This window comes from Talpa occidentalis, unplaced genomic scaffold (genome assembly GCF_014898055.3).
Source record: "Talpa occidentalis isolate TD23 unplaced genomic scaffold, MPIMG_talOcc4v2.1 talOcc4.4, whole genome shotgun sequence".
NCBI classification, from domain to species: domain Eukaryota; kingdom Metazoa; phylum Chordata; class Mammalia; order Eulipotyphla; family Talpidae; genus Talpa; species Talpa occidentalis.
Genome location: NW_023604295.1, coordinates 19,599,716 through 19,621,034, shown reverse-complemented (window position 1 = coordinate 19,621,034; position 21,319 = coordinate 19,599,716). Strand labels below are relative to the sequence as shown.

The window sequence follows — 21,319 nt, the reverse complement described above, 5'->3', positions numbered from 1 at the left end:
GCAGCCCTTGAGGAGGAAATACCAAATACTCCTTCTCCCCTTACTATTTGGAAAAGAAATGAAATTATTGTGATTCTTGACGCAAACAATAAAAAAAATCTTGAAACAGATGTCTTTCAGGAATTCAACACCACTATTCATGACTTAAGCAGTGTGTATTTCATTATAGTTCCCACTATTACTAATCCCTGTAATAAAGGGCATAAACAGTTATTATTATCTAGGGTCATTCTCCAGATATACAGCAAAAAAAAAAAGTCCACTCCACCCTCTACTCTATCCCGAGGTAGAACAGTTTCACATCCACGAAAAAAATACTGCAAAACTCAGAGAGGCGCGCCATTTTTCTTACCTGATGAAGTTTCAATCCTCCAAAACTCAAAAGCTATTTTATACTTTACCACCCCAGATCCATCCTCGTGTGCCTTGTGCATTTTAGATCTCAACAGATAGCCGTTGAATTTTAACTGCGAGGCACTGTGGGTGAAAGTCAAGAGTTCTAGGGTTAATTCTAGAACCCACGACATACATAAATAGATAGATAGATAGATAGATAGATAGATAGATAAATAGATAAATAAATAGATAAATAAATAAATAAATAAATAAATAAATAAATAAATAAATAAATAAATAAATAAATAAATAAGACAACAGTGTACTCAATTTGTGAACGAGTGAACACTACAGGGGTTTTTCTTAAAGGATCCCCACCCCGGCTCGGGCCCAGAACCTAGTCTATTCCAACTCCCCCAAAGACTAAGCTCATTCAACAGTTATTTAGAAACAAGAGTCATAAAACATCAAGGTAAAAATAACTTTCTCGCTGGAGGATTACAGTGACAATGTAACAGAGGCGATCCCACAGCAAGGCGAGACACAGCCGTGTCTTGATCGGAAAGAAACCCAGGCAATTAGTGCAAGATGACGCCCGCGTCCCTCAGGCGCGAGTCTCGGGGTGCGGCCTCCGGACACTGCGGAGACCACGCTCACCCGGCTGCGGCGCCCCGAGCTGGAAGCCGCGAACCACCTCCAGCCCCGCCGCCCGCCAGCGCTCGCAGCACACATTCCGGCAGCTCCCCCACCACGCCCCCGGTTGCCTAGGTTATTGGCGTCGCGTTCCTTCACGTTCTCTTCCGGGAGGACGTAATCTTACGTTCTCAGCGCGTGACGCAGCACGCTGGACTATAAATACAAGCCGCGCGGGCACTGCCTCCTTCCTCGTCTCCCAGTGGGCTGCAAACATGGCGCCGGTGAGTGAGCGTAGCGGGGTAGGGGGTCTTGCCCGCTCCTCGCTGAATTTTGCAGCTGCCGAGTGGGGACGCCTCTTTGTAGATAAAGAGAGTTTAGAAACGGAAACTGCGTCAGGAATATAACCAAGGTGTTAAGGTTCTCAGTTACTGCCCGGAAACGCCTGGCGACCGCCATGTTGTACGTGGAGCTCGCGCTGGGCCGGAATCGCCTTAGGGCGGGTGGTTCTGAGAGCCCGGGAGGGAGGCGGCTTGCCGGTGAGCTAGGGCCGGGGGGACAGCATTCTTTGCGCCGTGTTATGCTGGCGCTACTGCATTTAATTGCACTAAAAAGGAAATGGGGGGGCCTCCCTGGTGGCGCAAGGAGTTGAACACAGCACTATGAAGCCATCCGCAGCCTCTGCAGCACGAGGTCGAGCCCCGGCCGGCCAGGGAGCTACCCACATGGCGCGGCAGACCTCTCCTGTCTCTCCCGCTGCTCCCCTCGGCGGTGTATTTCAGTCAGTCTGCCTGTTCTGTTCCCCACTCTGTCTCTGGTGACTCCTCTCAGCCCCTCGCATCTCTGGTCTGTGCCCAGCTCTTGTATGCATCAATAAATAAATCTTTAAAAAAAAAAAAAAGGAAATAGTAGTAATTGGTGGGTCTGTTAGGCTTGTAGGGCTGAGAAGGGCACCGGAGTGCTGGGCTCCGGAGATAGTCCCACTTACAAAGTTTTAAGATGTGAGCGAATTGATTTTCATGTTTGCAGTTTCTCAAACTAACACATGAGTGTTGACCCTGGACAAATACCCGCCCACCTGTTCTCAGTTAACAACCTCAGCACTTCTATAAACGACATTCTCAGACATAGTTGTTTTGGGGTTTTTTTAAGACTTATTTATTTAGGTTTTTTTTAAGACTTATTTATACAAGAACTGGGGTACAGGCCAGATGCGCAGGAGGGTGAGAGGATTCACCAGAGACAGAGCGGGAAACAGAACAGGTGGACTGACAAAATACACTGCTGAGGGGAGCAGCGGGCGAGGTAGGAGAGGTCTGCCCCGCCATGTGGATATCTCCCCTGTGGGCAGGGGCTCAAACCGGCATTGCAGAGGCTGCTTGTCCGGTCAGGGTGGAGGCGTTGAAGTTGTGAGCGGTCAGAGGAGCAGAATGTCTCGTAGTTGGTCCCTGGATTGAGTGGCAGTATTTCAACAAGCCGATTAGTGGAGAGACCACCGCGGTTTGTTTTTGTGTATAGCTGCCCTTTTACTTGGAGTCTGTATCCAGAGTCAAGTGTGTCTGGTTCAGATGAGGTTCCAGGGAGTCCATCTAGGGCACTCCCTTTGGGTGCTACCTCACCACTGCCTGTAAGCCCATTTGGGTGCTGTCAGATTTTCTTAAACCAATTGGGTCTGTGCTTTGGGCATTGGTGACTCCTTTTTTTAATGATTTGCGGAAGCATTTTTCATTATTTCCTGGAGTTTTAAAGGCTATCTTTTTAACCAAATTATTTGTGTCTCCTAAAACAACAATGCTGTAAGTTAACTAAAAGTTAGGTTGACCCCAGTTCCCTGTACTGCTCTTAAGAATTCTAAATTTGGTGGGGGAGCCACAAGTTACTTGACTGCCAAAGCAAACTCACATTTGTAATTGTTATCATTTGGGTGGGTCTGGTTTGAAGATGAAGTCCTGGTAAATAGTGATTTGTTGGTGTACTTTTAGTAACCAGAGCAGTATTTTACCTGTATAAACATAGGTATTGACCTAAAAGTGATTTGTTTTTAAAGCTGCCAGTCTAAAGTTTCCTTTTGCTCCCTTTTCCTTACAAAACATTAGGGTATGTGAAAGACCATATTTTCGCAGGTAATTGGCCTGGGTGGTCTACCTCTTGTAGCAATGGCAGTAGTAAAGCAGCATATGTCCCATATAAACAATAACTTGACATCGGTGATCTGGAAAATGACCTCATAAAACTTATTTTGATGATTTATACTGAATGGTCTTGGTTAGAGGTTCACATCAACCCAAATGGGTGATTTTTAGTTTTAACCTAAAGTAATATGTGAATTGGTCCTGTTAATCCTTTCTGCTTATACAAGTAGAATGTCTTTTGAAGGAAATTAAAAATGACTTGCTATATACTTCCAGGTTTCTTGAGTTTTGCATTTGTGAGGCACTTCTATGGTGAAATGGAAAATTGAATTCACAGGAACACAGTTAAATGTGTCCACCATCAGAAAGCCTGACTAAAAAAGACTCTTGACAGATGATAAACATTTTAAAAAAATTTCGTACCATTTTTATATATCTGTTCATCACATGATACAGTTTAAATTTTTTTTTTGAAGATTTATTTATACAAGAGCTGGGGTATAGGCCAGAGGCGCGGGAGGGTAGGAGGTTTCACCAGAGACAGAGTGGGGAACAGAACAGGCAGACTGACCGAAACACACTGCTGAGGGGAGCAGCAGGCAAGACAGGAGATGTCTGCCATGCCATGTGGGTATCTCCCATAGGGCTGCGCTCAACCCGCTGTACCACTGGGGAGGCCCCAGTTTTAAATTTTTTGTTTATAAAGTCAGCGGATAGATTGAGAAGTTACAATTATCTTAACTCTCTACAGCAGAAAGAGAAGAAGCCTAAGAAGGCAACCTGGAAGTTTAATTTGGACCTTACTCATCCAGTAGAGGATGGAATTTTTGATTCTGGAAATTTTGTAAGTATCACCCTACTTAATTCATTTTTATCATTGTAGGAGAATTGTTAATGATTTACATGTGTGACGTTTGATTTTAACCTAAGCTTTATTCCTAGGGTACCTTCCCTAGTGAATATCTAGGGTTTTCTTCCCTAGTTTTGCATCTTTTCTCTTTTAAAATAGGAACAGTTTCTGCGGGAGAAGGTTAAAGTTAATGGAAAAACTGGAAATCTCGGGAACGTTGTTCACATTGAACGCTTCAAGAATAAAATCACAGTTGTTTCTGAGAAACAATTTTCTAAAAGGTTGGTATTCATAATATTTTCGTAAAACTGTGGTAGTTGTGAAATATTTTCTAGACTGGAGTTCTAGTATTCTCTGCACGTGTAAGACTAGATAGATTGGTGAGGGTGAGGTCAGTGCGATGCTTTGAATGACCTGTATGAATGGAAATTGGTAGTAAGTGTAATTTACTGCTGGGGCACAGGCAAGTTGTATTGGGGGATCTTGTTCAGTGAATTGGACCTTGGAATCCAAATTGTGTGTTAATTTTAACAATGTTGTGTACTTTAATATTAGAACATATTCAAGGAATTTGTGTAATGTGTCCCAACATAACTAATGCAGATGTTTTCTTGTATATTTTTAAAGGTTTTGGTTGTTTATGGAGACAACCAGCCTAAGTAATCTCTAACATCTTGCTGGGAGTGTTCTGTTTATTTGACAAATGCTGAATATTACATGACAGCTCTGTTGTAGAGCAATAACCAAGCAAGGTATCCACAATGAAAAGCTTAAATTATAGTGGAAAAGAGGCAGTGAAATGTGGTACTAAGAAGTTGGTAAGTGCTATCTAAACATTTATTGCAGTAAATGAAAACATGTACTATGTTTTTAGATAGGGTGGTCAGGGAAAGCATCATGTAAGTGGGATGCAGGAGTGAGCCAGGCAAATTAAGAAATAGGTCATTGTGGGTGGGTGACTTGGAATTGGGATGGTGACTTGGAATAAGGTGGTAGCAGTGCTTATTAGCTGTATGATTACAGATTATCACTAGGGGCCCTCCCTGGTGTCCTAGGGGTTGAGTTTCAGCACTATCACCGGCCAGGGAGGTAACCCACATATGGTGCAATAGACCTCTCCTGTCTCACCCGCTGCTCCCCTCAGCAGTGTATTTCAGTAGATCTGCCTATTCTGCTCCCCACTCTGTCTCTGGTGAATCCTCTACCCTCCACATCTCTAGCCTCACCCCAGTTTGTCTATGCATAAATAACCTTTTATAAACAAATTAATCACTGATGATTCTGATGAAAAATAATGTCACAAGGCTTATAGACATGCAGACAACTAAATGATATGCTGTAATGATATGCTATAATGGCTATATTGAAGATAAGAGAATGAGGATGAAAGAATTTACAGAGAACCTGTGAGTAAGCATAGTTTTGCCAGTGGAAAGACTTCTAGCAGAGGTGGCAACATTAAAACAAAGGACAGGGAGCTTTCAGGGGAATGCTTGGTAATTTTGCTGTAAAGTGTAAATAGAAGAGAATGACTGGAGTGATGAAATGAGGCTCTGCTAAAAGCTCTAAGGGTCTGGTTGTGGCAATGAGACTGAATATTACTGCTGTCTTACATATTAGCTTCCAACATAAAGAAGATTGGTATATTTTAGGGATATGATGAGAATAAAGGTGCTGTAGGGCATGAACTGATTCTAATCTAATTGGAGTTGAGAGGCTATACTGTATCCTTAGTGACCTAACGCAATGCTAGATAAAATGAAATGTGCCTTAGCCTAATCTGGGGATTGGAAAGGTAAATACAACTGCATACTACCTGTGTACCTCTACATGATAACTGTATTAATGAAGTGTATGTTTATTTCAAAGGTATTTGAAATATCTTACCAAGAAATATCTTAAGAAGAATAATCTTCGTGATTGGCTTCGTGTGGTTGCATCTGACAAGGAAACTTACGAACTTCGTTATTTCCAGATTAGTCAGGATGAAGATGGATCTGAGTCTGAGGACTAGGTGAAGCCGCCACATATATGGTAGCTTTGTTTACTAAAGCAAATGAAACTTAAAAGAGAAAGAAACATCTAGATATGGACTTAGTTTTGTGATAAATAAAAGTTGTGCTCTGAATGTTAACGCGTCCAATCTCAGTTATTTAAGTGTGTGCTGTTTACATGATGCTGTCTTTCCTTTGTTTTCTTTGCGTAAACAGTATTTAATGTTGCTCTTAGGTAGTGGGTTTTTTCCTAGGACTTCTGAAACCTGATTTTACAAATGTCCTCAAAGAGTATGCAATGTTAGAGGGGAAATAGTGAAATGAAGTTTGTGGGCTAAAACTCTTAAAATTCTAAGGAAATCTTTGTCTTGACCCCACTCCACTCATCATGCTAAAATATTCATCTATTGCTTAAAATTTCTCCGTGGATGTACCTTTAACCCCAGTAAAAGTGTCCTTTAGACAGACTGGGTTGGTAAGTTCAGACTGCAAGAGATGAGGAAGGGGAGAAAACAATGAGAGAAGAAAGATGCTTGATTCATACCAAGGATGTGGTATTCTGTCATGCTTTTTTCTACCTCTAACCAGAAAGTGGTGTCATACCTCAGGTACTGAGCTAACTGATACCAGTAGATTTATGTTGCCAAATAGGTCTTGACTATTTCAACTTAATAAGCATGTATATACTTGGGCAGTGTTTGAAACAAGCTCGTTAGGGTGTCAGTGTGTTCATGCCACTCCCCTAGTGCAGCAACTCTTGGTTCTTGCAAATAATTTTTCATTAATAACTTTGCTTCTTTTCTTTGAATTGTTTTCATGTTTACCATCAGTAGTTAATAAGCTCATTCTGTGCCTGCTCTACTGAGCATTGTGGACACAATGGGGGTAAAATCTATTCTCTGTTAAGGAGAGGGAAATATCCACCAGATAAGCACAGCCCAAATACAAAAGGAGCTTGATTTCCTTAAGGAAACTAAGAAAATGAGCCGACTTAGACCAGTCTAGGTAAGTAAGGGCTGGGTAAAGGGCATTGGGTCCTCCAGTCTGAGGGAACAGGGAAAAGTTCTGAGGACATGTGAGATCTTGTTGTCATAATGTACATCTGGAATAAGTGACTGGTTTTGAGAAGAATCTGAAAAGGAGGCAGAAATCAATGCATGCAGGACGGAAAACCATGTTTTCAGAACACATAAGGGATGCAGTGAGAGAAGTACCGTACGAAAAAGATAAATAGCTGCCTTTTGGGTGATTTTTAGTGGGCTCATAATGGATACAAGGAACAGAAGGCTACGGCAGTATCCTCTGGATGGTTATAAAGTAGGGTGGTACAGATCGATACAATTTAAAGATTTCCTGAGGATAAATCTGTTGATGGACATTTGATGGTAAGGGAGAAGGATGAGAGTAGCATACAACTGGTTCGATGGGACGTTTGCTGTGTTTGTCACAGTGGAAAAAAGCAAGAGTTGGGGAAATAATTTTAGGCCATGCTGAACTCAAGATCAGAAGTTGTCCAGCATGAAGCTAAATACATAGGCCTAGAGCTCAGGAAAGATCCAGGAGATGTGTACTGGTCTGCACATAGGTAGTCAACAGTGGGTACAGGTGAAATTACCTATGAGGAGTAATGAGGATCAAGTGTGGCAAACACTGACTACCTGTGTTCCTCCCCTAAACTAATTTCAAAGTCCAAAGTATTATATAAAGAAGTATAGTCCCCTCCATTATGTATCCTTCCCACTGGAGGTAGAAAAAGTTCAAAGATGAAGTTATGGTTTAGTCATTCATTTAAAAAAAGATAAACGGTTAAATGATGGCTTGCAGTATTTGCTTTTCTCCACATTGCTTTTTTTCATTTAATGTCCTGGAATTGATTCCTCTAATGAGGTTTTTTTCAGTTCCTTATTGATGACATTTGAGTTGTTTTCAAACCTTTGCTACCCTAAAGAGTGGTGCAATTGAAAGTCTTGCCCACATGCCTTTTCCTATTTTTACCGTTAAATATTTGGAATGGAGTCCTAGAAGTGAGACTTTTAGGTCAAAAGATAAATCAGCCAAATACATATTGTCAAACTTCCCTTCATGAGAGTCAAACCATCTTACCTTTCTACCGCCCCACAACAATGACCAGCAATGTCTGTTTTCCCAGATTCACCAATATGTTGTTTTGTGTGATTTTTTATTTTAAATCTGATAGGTGAGACATGGCTTTCAAGATAGTTTTAATTTGCATTTCTCTTGAGTGAGGTTAAGTCACTAAAGGGCCATTTATATTTCCTTGAGCTTGTTTATAACTGTAGGATATATATGGGATTCTTGATTTTTTTAATGTATTTTAGAAGCTCCCTCTGTAATAAGGTTATTAACTCCTTGCCTGTGATATAAGTTGTAAAACTTCTTTTCAGTTTTGTCTTTTCCTGTATTTATGGTGCCTTTTATACTGTTACTATAAGAAGCATTGTTTTTATTTTTATGCGCTTAAATCTATTAACCTTTTCCTTTTTGCTTCAGGATTTTCAGCCATGGTTAGAAAAATTTCCCCCATTTTCCAGGTTATAAAAATTTGTTCATGTTTTCTTTTAGTGCTTATATGGTTTCATTTTTTAAATTTGGGTGTCTGTTCTATTCGAAATTTATCCTGGTTTACTATTTGAAAAGTAGTCCAAATTTTACCTTTCTTTGCCCCATGTGGCTACCCATTTATCTACCATTACTCCTGATACAGAAGTACTCAGGAAGTTCTGATTAGCTTTGATTTTTCCCACTTGTCTGGAAATTCTTGTTTATGGTTATGCTGAAGTGGTTGGAGAGCCTACATTAGAACTGTAGTGTGCTGCGCTTTTATAAGCTGGATGATTTAAATGCCAGGAGTACTGTGAAATAAAGTGTTGCAGTTTATAAAGGATTTTCTCTGATCAATCAGTAGTCCTATGTAAATGGAATATTAACCAAGAAACTAGATTATTTGGTAAAAGGAACTTATTTGGGATTTTAAGAATGCACTCTAGGCCACATTGACCCCAAAAGCCCTTGAACTGTATCCTGCCTCTGCTGCTTACTTATTACATGACCTTGGACACAGCTCTACATTCTGGCCCTCAGTTTTCTTATCTATAAAGAAGCTGGAAATAGGTCAGTGTTTCTCAAACGTTAGAGACTCCTGCCTCCTTTTGATAAACACAGATACCCCCTTGTTTCCCTGCCCAGTTCTGATTGCCCTATTTATTTTTGACTGATGCAAAAATATCCCCACCAACTACCGTCTTAGAAAGCTTTCTATTCCAGGGCCTTGCTGGTGGCACATGGGGTTAAGACGCAGCCTATGAAGCTGTCCACAGCCACTTCAGCATGAGTTCGATCCAGGGATCGAACCCCTGCAGGGAGCTACCCACATGGCGCAGCAGACCTCTCCTGTCTCGCCCACTGCTCCCCTCAGCAGTGTATTTCAGTAGATCTGCCTGTTCTGTCCCCTGCTGTCTCCGGTGAATCCTCTCACCCCCGCACCTCTGGCCTGTGTCCCAGTTCTTGTAGAAATAAATCTTAAAAAAAAAAAAAAAAAAAAAAGCTTTCTATTCCAAAACACAACAAAGTAAGGGTCTTTAAATTTTCCATATGTAAACTTACAATATTGTGTATGTTCTTTAAGACACACATGCTCCCTGAGAGTACCATAAGTCCCCTCTCTCTGCTGGCTAACACACTTTCTAAAGCTTTTGTGATTCAGAGAACTAGACTGGGAATCATGAATCTGTTCTCTCAATTATGACTGGGTATGTTTTCTTCCAAGGGAAGAAACTATTAATATACAACTCTTCTTTCCCTAACTCTCTGAGATGCATGGCGTGAATTACACAAATCCAGTTCTACATTCTTAGTGATAAATCTTTATTCTTGCCCAGAGAGCCACACTATCAAACTGTAGCTTAAATCGGATCTTTCCTATCACTTCCTTTTCTCTGTGGATCCTTGGGCATCTCTAGCCCAAATACAGGCGCCAAAGGCAGCCGCTGAATTTGGGGGAGGAGCACACTGGGATTTTCCTACACATAAGCTAAACCTCTGCCTTATTCCTTTGAGCTGCACCACAGGCATTCTGACACCTTGCTGTAATTTTCAATTTACTTATTTTTCCTACCTCACTAGAGACTGTGAATGCCAAATTTATCGGTGTGCATATTTGGATAAACCCATATAACTACAAAAGAATTTTAGGTCAGATAATGAACATTACCCTTCATTCATAATGTGGGAGGATCACACAGAATGAATAAAACAAACATCAAAGAAAAAAACTATTCAGGGAACAAACCAAAACAAGTGACTCAAATAGATTCAAGAAACAGAAGAAAATCTCTCAACCTAAGGAAATTTCTCTTGGTCTAATGAATTTTGGTGTGTTCCTCACATTGAAAGGTCCAACTGTGGGTCTCCCTGGTGGCGCAAGGGGTTAAACACAGCACTGTAAAGCTATCACCAACCCCTGCAGCACAAGTTCAGCACCAGTCGATCCCCTGGCTGGCCAGGGAGCTACCCACATGGCGCAGCACACCCCTCCTGTCACCCACTGCTCCCCTTAGCAGTGTATTTCAGTCAGTCTGCCTGTTCTGCTCCCCACTCTGTCTCTGGTGAATCCTCTCATCCCCCACACCTCTGGCCTATACCCCAGTTCTTGATGGATAATTTTTTTTAAAAAATGAAAGAGGGACTCCCCAGTGGCACAGTGGGTTGAATGCCGTGCTGTGAAGCTGTCCACAGCCTCTGCACGCGGGTTCGATTCCCGGCCAGCCAGGGAGAAACCCATATGGCGAGCAGACCTCTCCTGTCTCACCTGCTGCTCCCCTCAGCAGTGTCCTTGGTCCATCTGCCTGTTCTGCTCCCCACTCTGTTTCTGGTGAATTCTCTCACCTTCCCACGCCTCTGACTGTACCCCCCAGTTATTATATAAAAAAAAATAAGAATAAAAAATGAATGAAAAGAGAGGTCCAACCATCAGCCAGGCAAAATTAAGAAAAAGCTCATACTTCATAGACATTCAGAAGAAATTTCAGGACCCCAAGGATAAAGAGCAAATCCTAAACTCTTCCAGAGGGGAAAGAAAAGAGGTCCATCTTGAATTGGACCTATACAGGGTCTCACTATGCTAAGTAGCAGGAACATCTTCAGCTGTGCCTCTAATCAGCCAGGAGAGTCGCTTTTCGTCTCCGGGCTGGGCTTCACATGCTCTTACATGAGGAGATTGGACCAGATGATCCCTGTAGTCTTTTTCAGCTCTGATCTGCTGTGAATTCTTTTTTTTTTTTTTTTTAAGATTTATTTATTTATGCATACAAGAGCTGGGATACAGGCCAGAGATGCAGGGGGGGGGGGGGAGGACTCACCAGAGATAGAGTGGGGAACAGAACAGGCAGATCTACTGAAATACACTGCTGAGGGGAGCAGTGGGTGACACAGGAGAGGTCTGCTGATCATGTGGGTTGCTACCTGGCCTGCTGGGGATTGAACTGGTGCCGCAGAGGCTGCATATTGCCTCATAGTGCAGTGCTTAACCCCTTGCGCCACCAGGGAGGTCCTGCTGTGAATTCTTTTTTTTTTTTTAAGAGATGAATGGCAAGGGTCTTTTTTTTTTTTTTTTTTTTAAAGATTTATTTATACAAGCACTGGGTACAGTCAGAAGCGCGGGAGGGTGAGAGAATTCACCAGAGCCAGAGCAGGGAGCAGAGCAGGCAGAAGGACCGAAGTACACTGCTGAGGGGAGCAGCGGGCGGCAGGAGAGGTCTGCGCGCCATGTGGGACCCTCCTCCGGAGGCCAGGAGCAGCCGGGGATCGAACCGGCGCCGCAGAGGCTTCAGGCAGCTTTGCAACCCAGCGCTCAACTGCTGCGCCACCGGGGAGGCCCCTGCTGTGAATTCTTATTGCTAAACTCTCAAGCTGAGCTCACCATTGGAGCGTACTGGATGAGCTCTCACCCAGATGCCCCGTGCTGTGACTGCATATGCAGCTGAGTTTTTACTGGTTTCTGCTTTCATGATCACATGTGTTTGCTGCCTTCATGAATCGGTCTTAGTTTGTGAGGACAGGAACAGTGTTGTCAAGTACTGTGCTCTGTAAATAGAAAGCAGACAATAAATGTCTTCTGGTTCAGTCTATCAGCAAACATCTATGAGCCTCTCCAAGACTGCACAGATCTTCCATGCCAGTGTGTAACAGGGTGTGAAAAATAGGACCTTAGTTCCACATGAATATGATAGATAGCACAACCACAATAACAACAGAACACATGGAAATGCACAACTAAATAAGATTAAAACATTTTCTCACTTTGGACCTTTCCGGGTTATTATTTGTGAATCTCCAAACACTGGTTCCCTAAAATATACACCATTTCCCAAATGTACTGCATCAGAGAGCACATTTACTTACCCGCTCAAGAAAGCACTGTGAGTCTCTAGGTCTAACTTCTGGTTGACAAATACTGCAGTGGTTAAGGAACACGTTTGTAGGGTAAGTATAGTATCAGGCTTTTCTGCCCTCCCACCGTTAGCATTGATGATGGATCCCTGCGGTCCTAAATGCATGCCTGATGGCGGGCACCTGGAGTAGGGTGTGGGCATGTGTAGATGGGATTCACTTGGGCTGAGACTGGGCTTATAGGGGTGGTATCGCCAGGAGCCAGCGAAACAGCAGAGTAAAAGGAGCAGAAAAGCAAAGGACAAGAGAGAACGCCGGAGGGCCCAGGAAGAGTGAAGATTCGCTGGGTGCTGGGAGGCCTGCCAACCTCCCGGCCCCACAACCCCGTCTGCTGTGTAAATGATAAATCCCAATAAATGCCTGCAAAAGTCATTGAGGGTTCTAGGAATCTCCTTTACCCCATCTGCCCAATTGTAGAGATCCTGCCCTGTGCCCATTCCTGCCACTACAGTATCCTTTGACTAAACTATTTGATGTGATGTAAGGGCAGGAACGGGCACAGTGCAGGTTTTCTGATCCCATGCAGACCGGGTAAAGGAGGAGTCAGAGTCCTCAGTGGTTTTGCAGGTCTTTTATTGGGGTTCACCAGGCATATGGCAGGCAGGGGTGCTGGCTGGGGGGCTGGGAGGCTGGCAGGCCTCCCAGCCCCCAGCAAGTCTTTACTCTATCTGGGCTCTCTGGCGTTCTCTGCTTCTGCTTCGGCTTCTCCTTCAGGTTCTGCTGCTGCTGGCTGGGGCTGCTGGCATCACCCCGTGACGCCGCCCTTAAAAAGCACAGTCTTAGCTCAGCTCAATCCCATCTACCTATGCCCACACCCTATTCCAGGTGCCCGCCATCAGGCATGCATTCAGGACAAGGATCCATCATCTATCCTGATGGCGGAAGGGCAGAAAAGCCTGACATTTTCTCTACCCTACATGTGAATTATTAAAGAACATGTGTAAAGTCAGGAACAGACACAGTGCAGGTTTCCTGATCCAGCAGACTGGGTAAAGGAGGAGTCAGAATCCTCAGTGGTTTTTTGCAGGTCTTTTATTGGTTTATTGGGGTTACTTTTATTGGTTTATTGGGCTGGCAGGCCTCCCAGCCCCCAGCAAGTCTTCACTCTATCTGGGCTCTCCGGCCTTCTCTTCTTCTCTCTCGGCTTCTGCTACTTCTTTCTCGGCTTCTTGGCTTCTACTTCTGCTGGCATCCCCGTGACGCCACCCTTAAAAGCACAGTCTTAGCCCAGGTGAATCCCATCTACCTATGCCCACACCCTATTCCAGGTGCCCGCCATCAGGCATGCATTCAGGACCGCAAGGATCCATCATCTATCCTGATGGCGGGAGGGCAGAAAAGCCTGACATTTTTCCTTACCCTAGAACATGCTAACATGCTTAAGTTAAATATTAGGTATGGAACACTACAAAAAGGAAAGCTTTTTTTTTTTTTATAAAGATTTACGCATACAAGAACTGGGATACAGGCCAGAGGTGTGGGGTGAGAGGATTCACCAGAGACAGAGTGGGGAACAGAACAGGCGGGTCTACTGAAGTACACTGCTGAGGGGAGCAGCGGGCAAGTCAGGAGAGGTCTGCTGTGCCATGTGGGTAGCTCCCTGGTTGGGGATCAAACTCGTGCTGCAGTGGCTGCAGACAGCTTCATAGGTTGTGTCCTAACCCCTTGCGCCACCAGGAAGACCTGAAAACTTTATATTTTAGTATGCCTGTATAATGAGTACTCGAAGTCTCTCCCCAAATAAAAGCACATATCCAATTTATGCAATGCTTTGCATACTCTCCATGAGGCTGCCAGATCCCTACAGTCTTTGGCCAGGCGCCTTACATGGGAAAGGACAGGGAAATGCTAAAGCCCTGTCTTGGGCCTCCCCTGGTGGCGCAGCAGTTGAGCGCTGGGCTGCAAGGCTGCCCGCAGCCTCTGCAGCGCTGGTTCATTCCCCGGCCACTGGCTAGGATCCCACAAATAAATAAATAAATAAATAGATAGATAGATAACTAAATAAATAAATAAAGCCCTGTCTAGAATGCAGAAGGATTAGCTATACATATTGAGGTTTTACCTGTAATAACATAAATGATACTTTCTTTATCCCACATGAAAAATAAGGAAACAGGCACACACACACATAAGGGAACGCTAAAATTAAAAAGGCAAAAGACCCATAATAGCTAAAACAATTTTGAAATAGAAAAGTAATTGTGAGGAATCCATCGACCCGATTTGAAGACTTACTATATATTGTAATCAAGATGGTGGTACTGACAGACTGTAAAGGATTGGCTTACTGTTGTGCAGAAGGCAAAGTGCTAGGTGCATTGAATATTTTATTTTCTATTCATACGTTTTCTTTTTATATATGAAGTAATTGAGGCTCAGAGTAATGAAGCTGCCGAAGTGAAACTGAAGCACTTATCATCAGTCTGATTCTATGATGTTTGTTTGTTCCACTACTTCAAGACACTGGAGTATTGATGAGCAGAAGGAAATGTAGGTACAGATAAGACATGAATGGAAGAGAACGGGGAACAGTGAGGGCAAATTCTGGTGCTTAGGGCGGAGTGAGAGTAAGAAGAAACTGAAATGGAGACGTATATTTTGGGGCAGGAGAATGAAATCATGAATATCATATTTTAGGAAATTTAGCCTGAAAGTAATACAGAATGTATTAATCAGGAGAGAATGGAGACTGGGAAATTAGCTAAAACCAAAAAAAAAAAAAAAGCAAAGAGATTGTGACACTTATACAGGGAGGAGGAAGTGAGGTATTGAACTCACTTCTGGATGGAGTGGATCGAAGAGACTCTGGTTTTATTTAGCTAGTTTAGCAAATACTTATTGAGGAATTCCATGATCCTAATATGGTTCCCAGGACTAGTAAAACAATGGTAAATAAGGCAGACCTTGGGCCTGCTCTGGCAGATTTTACAAAAGCACCCATGGGTTTGATGATAGAGCGGAGAGAGGGATAAAAGAAAAAAAAAAAAAAAATGATACTGGAGGTCAAATTCTCAAACATGAAAACATGGGCTTCCCTGATAGTACAGGGGTTCAAGTGTCATTGCTACCAAGCTATCTATCACCAGCTACTGCAGCATTTCAATCCCCAGCCAGGGAGCTGACTCACATGGCACTGCAGACCTCTCCTGTCTCTCCTGCTGCTCCCCTCAGCAGTGTATTTCAGTAGACCTGCCTGTCCTGCTCCCTACTCTGTCTCTGGTGTATCCTCTGATCCCCCAAGTCTCTGGCCTATACCCCAGTTCTTATATGCATAAATAAATAAAAATAAATCTTTAAAAAAAGAAAGAAAACAACTCTTATTTCTGATTTGATATTATTGAGTTTGAGTTTTTTCCTGCTATATCTTCTTGGATAAAATCTTTACATAAAAGAAAGTGTGGGTTAGAATGCTCTGATACTAAGAAAAGAATTGTGATTTCTTATGTCTCAAAATCTCTAATATCACTTCTCAGTGGGGATTGGCTTCCTTAAATGTTAAAATGTGGGCTATCTTAGAATTAACTAAGGCCTAACCCTGACTGCATGCTGGAATCACCAGGGAAAAGTTTCTACACACCACCCAAGCCTGGCCCTCATCCCAGACCACCTAAATTAGAATTTCTGTTCATGGACTGAGGCAAGGTTATTTTTTAACTTTCCTAGATGATTTTAATAGGATAGAGATTGGTTTACATCATCTCTAATGCCCTTTCCACCTCTGAAGAAGCCTCTGATTCTCAGGGAGAGAAAATTAAGCCTTCTTTGAAAGGTACAGCGTGGTAAAGAAAAGGAGAGCCAGGCTAAATTTCTCAAAGGTGTTATAGGACAGGGAGAGGGGCAGCCCAAGCCCCGCAAACCTGCCTATTCTACATGGGTTCTGCCATCCGCCGCATCAACACAAAACATATGACACTTTAATGGGAAGGAACTTTAATAAAAACTAGGAAACAATACAGGTAAGGCAAAGAGTCTAGTTTCTAAATGAAGCACCCAAAGTTACCCGTCCCCTCGTGGGTAAAAGTCCATCCATATGGGATTGGCCCAGAGCAAGGCCCCAAAGCCTGCCACAAGTCTAAAACATCTTCCAGTGGGGACCCACAGAAAAGGGTCACAAACAACTGGACAAGCCCGGAAGGAAAAGAGCAAAATCAACATCCAGATAAAAGCTGCCATTGTCACCTCCCCACGGGTCTCACCCACATCTGTGTCACCCAGTCCACGACCAAAAGACAAGCTCAGTTTCTTCACATGTCTCTAGGCTCCATGCGCCTCCTCCAGGTCTCCTTCTGGCTCCATCCTGCTTCCTTCCTCAGTCTCTTCTGCAGCTTCTCCTCTTCCTGCTCAGCTCCACCCTCCCTTGGGTGGGGCAGGGAACCTGGAATTTCCCCCTTTCCTGGGGACCACCCTGTTACAAAGGGACAGAAAGTTTATTGCGCCCCCAGGGGGACCTCACGCACCCAAGGTGGGAGTCAGTGAAGCCACGCACGTTGTCAGGGGGAAGCGGGGGTTTTATAGGGTAAGGAGAGGTCAGGTGGGAAGTTGGGTTCCTATGGCGGGAAAAGTTTGTAGGGCTGGAAAAGTTTGTAGGGCGCGAAAAGGTTCCTGGGGCAGGTAGAGGTTCTTTGTCTGAGAAGAGACTCCTAGGGGGAGGGGGGAAGGCTCATTGTCTGAGTCCTCCAGGCAGGTATCAGCATTCCTGCCCCCAGGTGGGCTTCCTGGTAGGTTTTTGCATTCTGGCCTCCTGCATGGACCTTTCATTTTTAAGGTTGCATTTGATAAGAAAATAGAGCTTAAGGTGGTAATGAGCTTAAAATGCTGATTGTTATGTATTTATATTTTAAACACAAATATATTTATATTTTATAGTCCTAATCTAAGGAAAAGAGCAGATCTTGCAAAAACTCTGACTACCTTTGCATTCTATTTGATTTGAAAAAAAGCAGAGGCATCCTGTGTGTGTCTGCTATGTGTGTGTGTCTGCTGTGTGTGTGTGTGTTTGTGTACTATTTTCATAGTTTTGCTAATACTCAGAAATATTTCTAGCTCCACAAAGGGTTGTCATTAAATATTTTTCCCAGTAGATGGCGCTATATCTTTAATTTTTTTGGAGCTTTATCTTTATTACAAGAGAATTTAAAAGAATTGTAGAAGGAATGTTTTATAGAGGATGAATTTTAAGATGAAACAAGAAACATATACGTATACATGCCAGTTCTGGTATGTATAAATAAATCTTTTTTTAAAAAAAGAGAGATCTACACTGAATAAAGACTTGCCAGTATCCATTCATTTCAATCGACTGTATTCGTTACATGTCTACCATGGGCTAGTTTCCTTAACTCCCTCCTACATTTCTATAACAATTTTTTAAAAGATTTATTTTATTTATGCATACAAGAACTGGGGTATGGGAAGGGAGGAGGGAGAGGGAATTCACCAGAGACAGAGTGGGGAGCAGAAAAGGCGGATGGAATGAAATACACTGCCGAGGGGAGCAGGAGGGGAGACAGGAGAGGTCTGCTGTACCATAGGTGGGTTAACTCCCTGGCAAGGGATTGAACTCTTCTTGCTGCAGTGACTGGCGATAGTTTGATAATGTTGAGACTTAACCCTTAGGCCACCAGGGAGGCCCTTACTACAACAATTTTGATAAGAGTGGAAAGAAAGAAAAGGTGGAGACAGGAAAGGTCTGTCTCCTGACAGATACCATCTATCAGAGGAAAGGTGACCACTGAAGTCACTGGCACGTTATTTTGCATTTATAAGTGTAGAAAATCTGTAGCTCCCATTATGCTATAAGCTTTATTAATAGGCTGATGTTCACACTTAACCATTATTTCCCATGAATTAAAGACAATGCCTGGAAACTATAATCACCCAGAAAATACCTATTAAATAAAGTAGTTATTTAAGTCCACTTCATTCCTTCGGAAATAGAACCTGAATTCCAAAAATGAAACTAACTAAAGTCATAAAATTAAATAATGTCAGAATTCATCAGATATCAGGGTTGCAAAGATGTGTTGTTTTTCATTAGAAAAGATGATTTTTTTTTTGGTTCACAGAGCAAGTAAAAGCATGCCTCCTCAATTCAAAATGAATTATTGTCATGCCCAAACTAATGGCCAAAATGTGTCCCAATTACTTGTATATTTACAGGATGATTTCAGGGTTCTATGTAGACTATGGTATCTTCAGAAAGGAAGTGAACTTCACCATTGACAACTGGTTTACCAAAGTGCTGACATTCGGAGTAAGTTTTTTTCTTTCTTTTTAAAAATTACTTTTTTAGTTTTCAAAATCTTCCTAAAGTAAGAATCAACTCTTTACCCTGGAATACAGTATAAAGTACACCTTTGTTATAAAATACAAACATTGGATCCTACCACAAAGACCCAGGAGCCATATTTCAAGAATTCTGGCTTCTACCACAAAATTTGCCACTGCTTCTTAGTATAAGCTGTTTTCTAAGTTCAAATGCCTCTTGGTTGTGACCAAAACCTCTGTGGTTATTTTCAGAGGCCTCTAAGGAGCGCTTCCTAAACTTTAATTCCAGTATTCTATTGGATCCATGTCCATGCATGTGTCCAGTCATTCTTTCAAAAATTATTTTATGAAGAAAATAATTTTAAAATCCTAATGACTTAGGGCCTGCCTGGTGGTGCAGTGATTAAGTCTCAGCACTATCAAACTATTGCCAACCACTGCTGCATGAATCTTAAGTAGGGCTAACCCACATGGCACAACAGACCTCTCCTGCCTAGCAGTGTATTTTGGTAGATCCACCTGTTCTGCTCCCCACTGTCTCTGGTGAATCCTCTCACCCCCCATACCTCTGGCCTACACCCCAGTTCTTGCATACATAAATAAAGTCTTCCCCCCAAAAAACTCCTAATGACTTATTTATTTAATGTCTGGAAACAAAGAAGTTGCTCTTTTGCAGCCTGGGAACTTCTGTAACACAAGTACTATCTTAAATTATTTCTACAGAAATTCAGTTTAAAATGTTAGTTGCGGGCCTCCCTGGCGCAAAGGTGAAGCACCGCACCATGAAGCAATCTGCAGCCTCTGCAGCACGAATTCTATCCCAGGGCGGCCAGGGAGAAACCCTCATTGCCAAGCAGACCTCTCCTGTCACCTGCTGCTCCCCTCAGCATTGTGTTTCAGTCTGCCTGTTCTATTCCCCACTCTGTCTCTGGTGAGTCCTCTCACCCCCAGCATCTCTGGCCTGTACCCCAGCTCTTGTATGCATAAATAAATACACTTTACAAATAAATAAATAAATAAATAAATAAATAAATAAATAAATAAATAAATAAATAAATAAATCATAGAGCCTCAGAGCGCTCTATGAAGGGGGAGGACCTTCTCAGACAGCCCACAAATTTCAGCCTGGAGATCTTGTCCTTGTCCGCCGACACAAGACCGACGGTCGTGGCCTCCAGCCCCGGTGGAAGGGTCCCTACATCGTCCTCCTGACCACACCCACCGCACTCAAAGTGGACGGCATCGCGGCCTGGGTTCATCACTCACACGTCAAGACGGCACCAACTGACGACTCCCAGCTGCAGTGGCGAGCCCGGAAGCATCCCACCAATCCACTCAAGCTGACTCTTCAGGCGCTCCCGGCTACAACCCATCGCTCCCAGACCACTGCCCACGCCGTGAAAAATGACACCAAACTGTAATGTTGGCTACCTACTGTCCTTCCTTTGTTTTCTCCTTGTCGGGGCTGACTGGGATCCCTGCCGACGGTGCATCACCGAAGGCATATTCGGTCATATTCAGAGCAAGTGCTATGTTAGTAAGCGTGCTTGCAGCCTTAAGGGAGTTCCTCTGTTTGTGGCGACCCTGATTAAGGGCACCACCCATGGATGTCCAGGTACAGTGGGAAGGGTGGTCTGTTGGAAGCGTTTAAATCAAATGCCGCCTAAAAATGAAAGTTGCAATCACTGTAAAGAGGGGGGGAGTTTTTCAGCCTATACCTTTGTTCATTCACAGTGCTATGAAAGGTCTACTGTTTATCAGTGCACAGAGTCCAATCAAACTTTCTGGACTGGTATATCCTTAGGAAATAACGCGGGATATGTATGCCCTGTCAAAGCAGGAAAACCCTTTTGTTGGACTCTGCAAACCCACTGGGGGATGACAGATGGTGGGGGTGTGCAAGACCACGCACGAAAGCAGGAAGTTCAGAGGGTTTTTAAACAAGTTGCCCAAACACAGGATCGGTGGTTCAAGCCGATACACATCCCAGGCCCGGTGGGTTCCCTTAAATTGGAAAAGACAGTACAGGCCATGTTAGACTCAGCCCTACAATTTTTAAACAAGACCAACCCAACCCTGGCCAGCGATTGCTGGTTATGTCTAAGAGAAGGACCCCCCCGTTACACAGCGATCCCTGCTGTGTACAACTGGATTAATTGGACAAACCTAAAGGGCCCAACCCATACGTGTAACCAGACCTTGCCCATCAATAATGTCAAGCTCTCCCCAACAGTTGCTCAGATGCCATGCCTTAGTCACAATGGGACCTTAAGAGTGGGTCAAGTAAATAAGGTACTCTGCAGTTCAGTAGTCAGTGCAACTAAGGCGCCCAGTTTTAATGGCTCTGCCTCTATGTGCCCGCCGGCACTGGGCACTATTTTCTTCTGTGGCACCACAGCCTACCCCGTACTCCCTGCTAACTGGTCGGGCTTGTGCATTTTAACATATCTCATGCCCGATGTGGGAGTGGTCCCAGGCAACCAAAGCCTTCCCATACAGCTCATCCAGTCTGTGCCTGCCGGACATAAGCGGGCCATAATTACCCCACTACTGCTCGGCCTGGGGGTGGCAGCCGGAGTGGGGACCGGAGTTGCTGGAATTGGGACCTCTGTTAACCTTTACCAAAAAATTTCAGCTCA

At 43.4% G+C, this 21,319-nt stretch overlaps 1 protein-coding gene and 1 long non-coding RNA gene across 3 annotated transcripts in view; one reads left to right on the top strand and one right to left on the bottom strand.

Moving 5' to 3' along the window:
* The first annotated feature begins 1,222 nt into the window (after nt 1-1,222).
* Nucleotides 1,223-6,076, top strand: LOC119257277 (60S ribosomal protein L22-like 1). Of its 2 annotated transcripts, none has more exons than XM_037525097.2 (4): nt 1,223-1,253; nt 3,853-3,945; nt 4,111-4,232; nt 5,821-6,076. In XM_037525097.2, exons 1-4 carry the CDS (start codon nt 1,245-1,247, stop codon nt 5,963-5,965), a joined length of 369 nt encoding a protein of 122 aa, XP_037380994.1. In that variant the 5' UTR covers nt 1,223-1,244; the 3' UTR covers nt 5,966-6,076. The 2 variants fall into 2 exon arrangements, with proteins under 2 accessions (XP_037380994.1, XP_037380995.1); XM_037525098.2 differs by having other exon boundaries at nt 1,234-1,253; nt 3,856-3,945.
* Nucleotides 6,077-11,960: 5,884 nt separating this feature from the next.
* The window catches only part of LOC129146719 (uncharacterized), a 90,193-nt gene continuing 80,834 nt past the window's right edge, over nt 11,961-21,319 (bottom strand). Inside the window, exon 4 of the long non-coding RNA XR_008553807.1 lies at nt 11,961-12,047. This is a non-coding gene — a long non-coding RNA (uncharacterized LOC129146719). The remainder of the gene's footprint in view (nt 12,048-21,319) is intronic.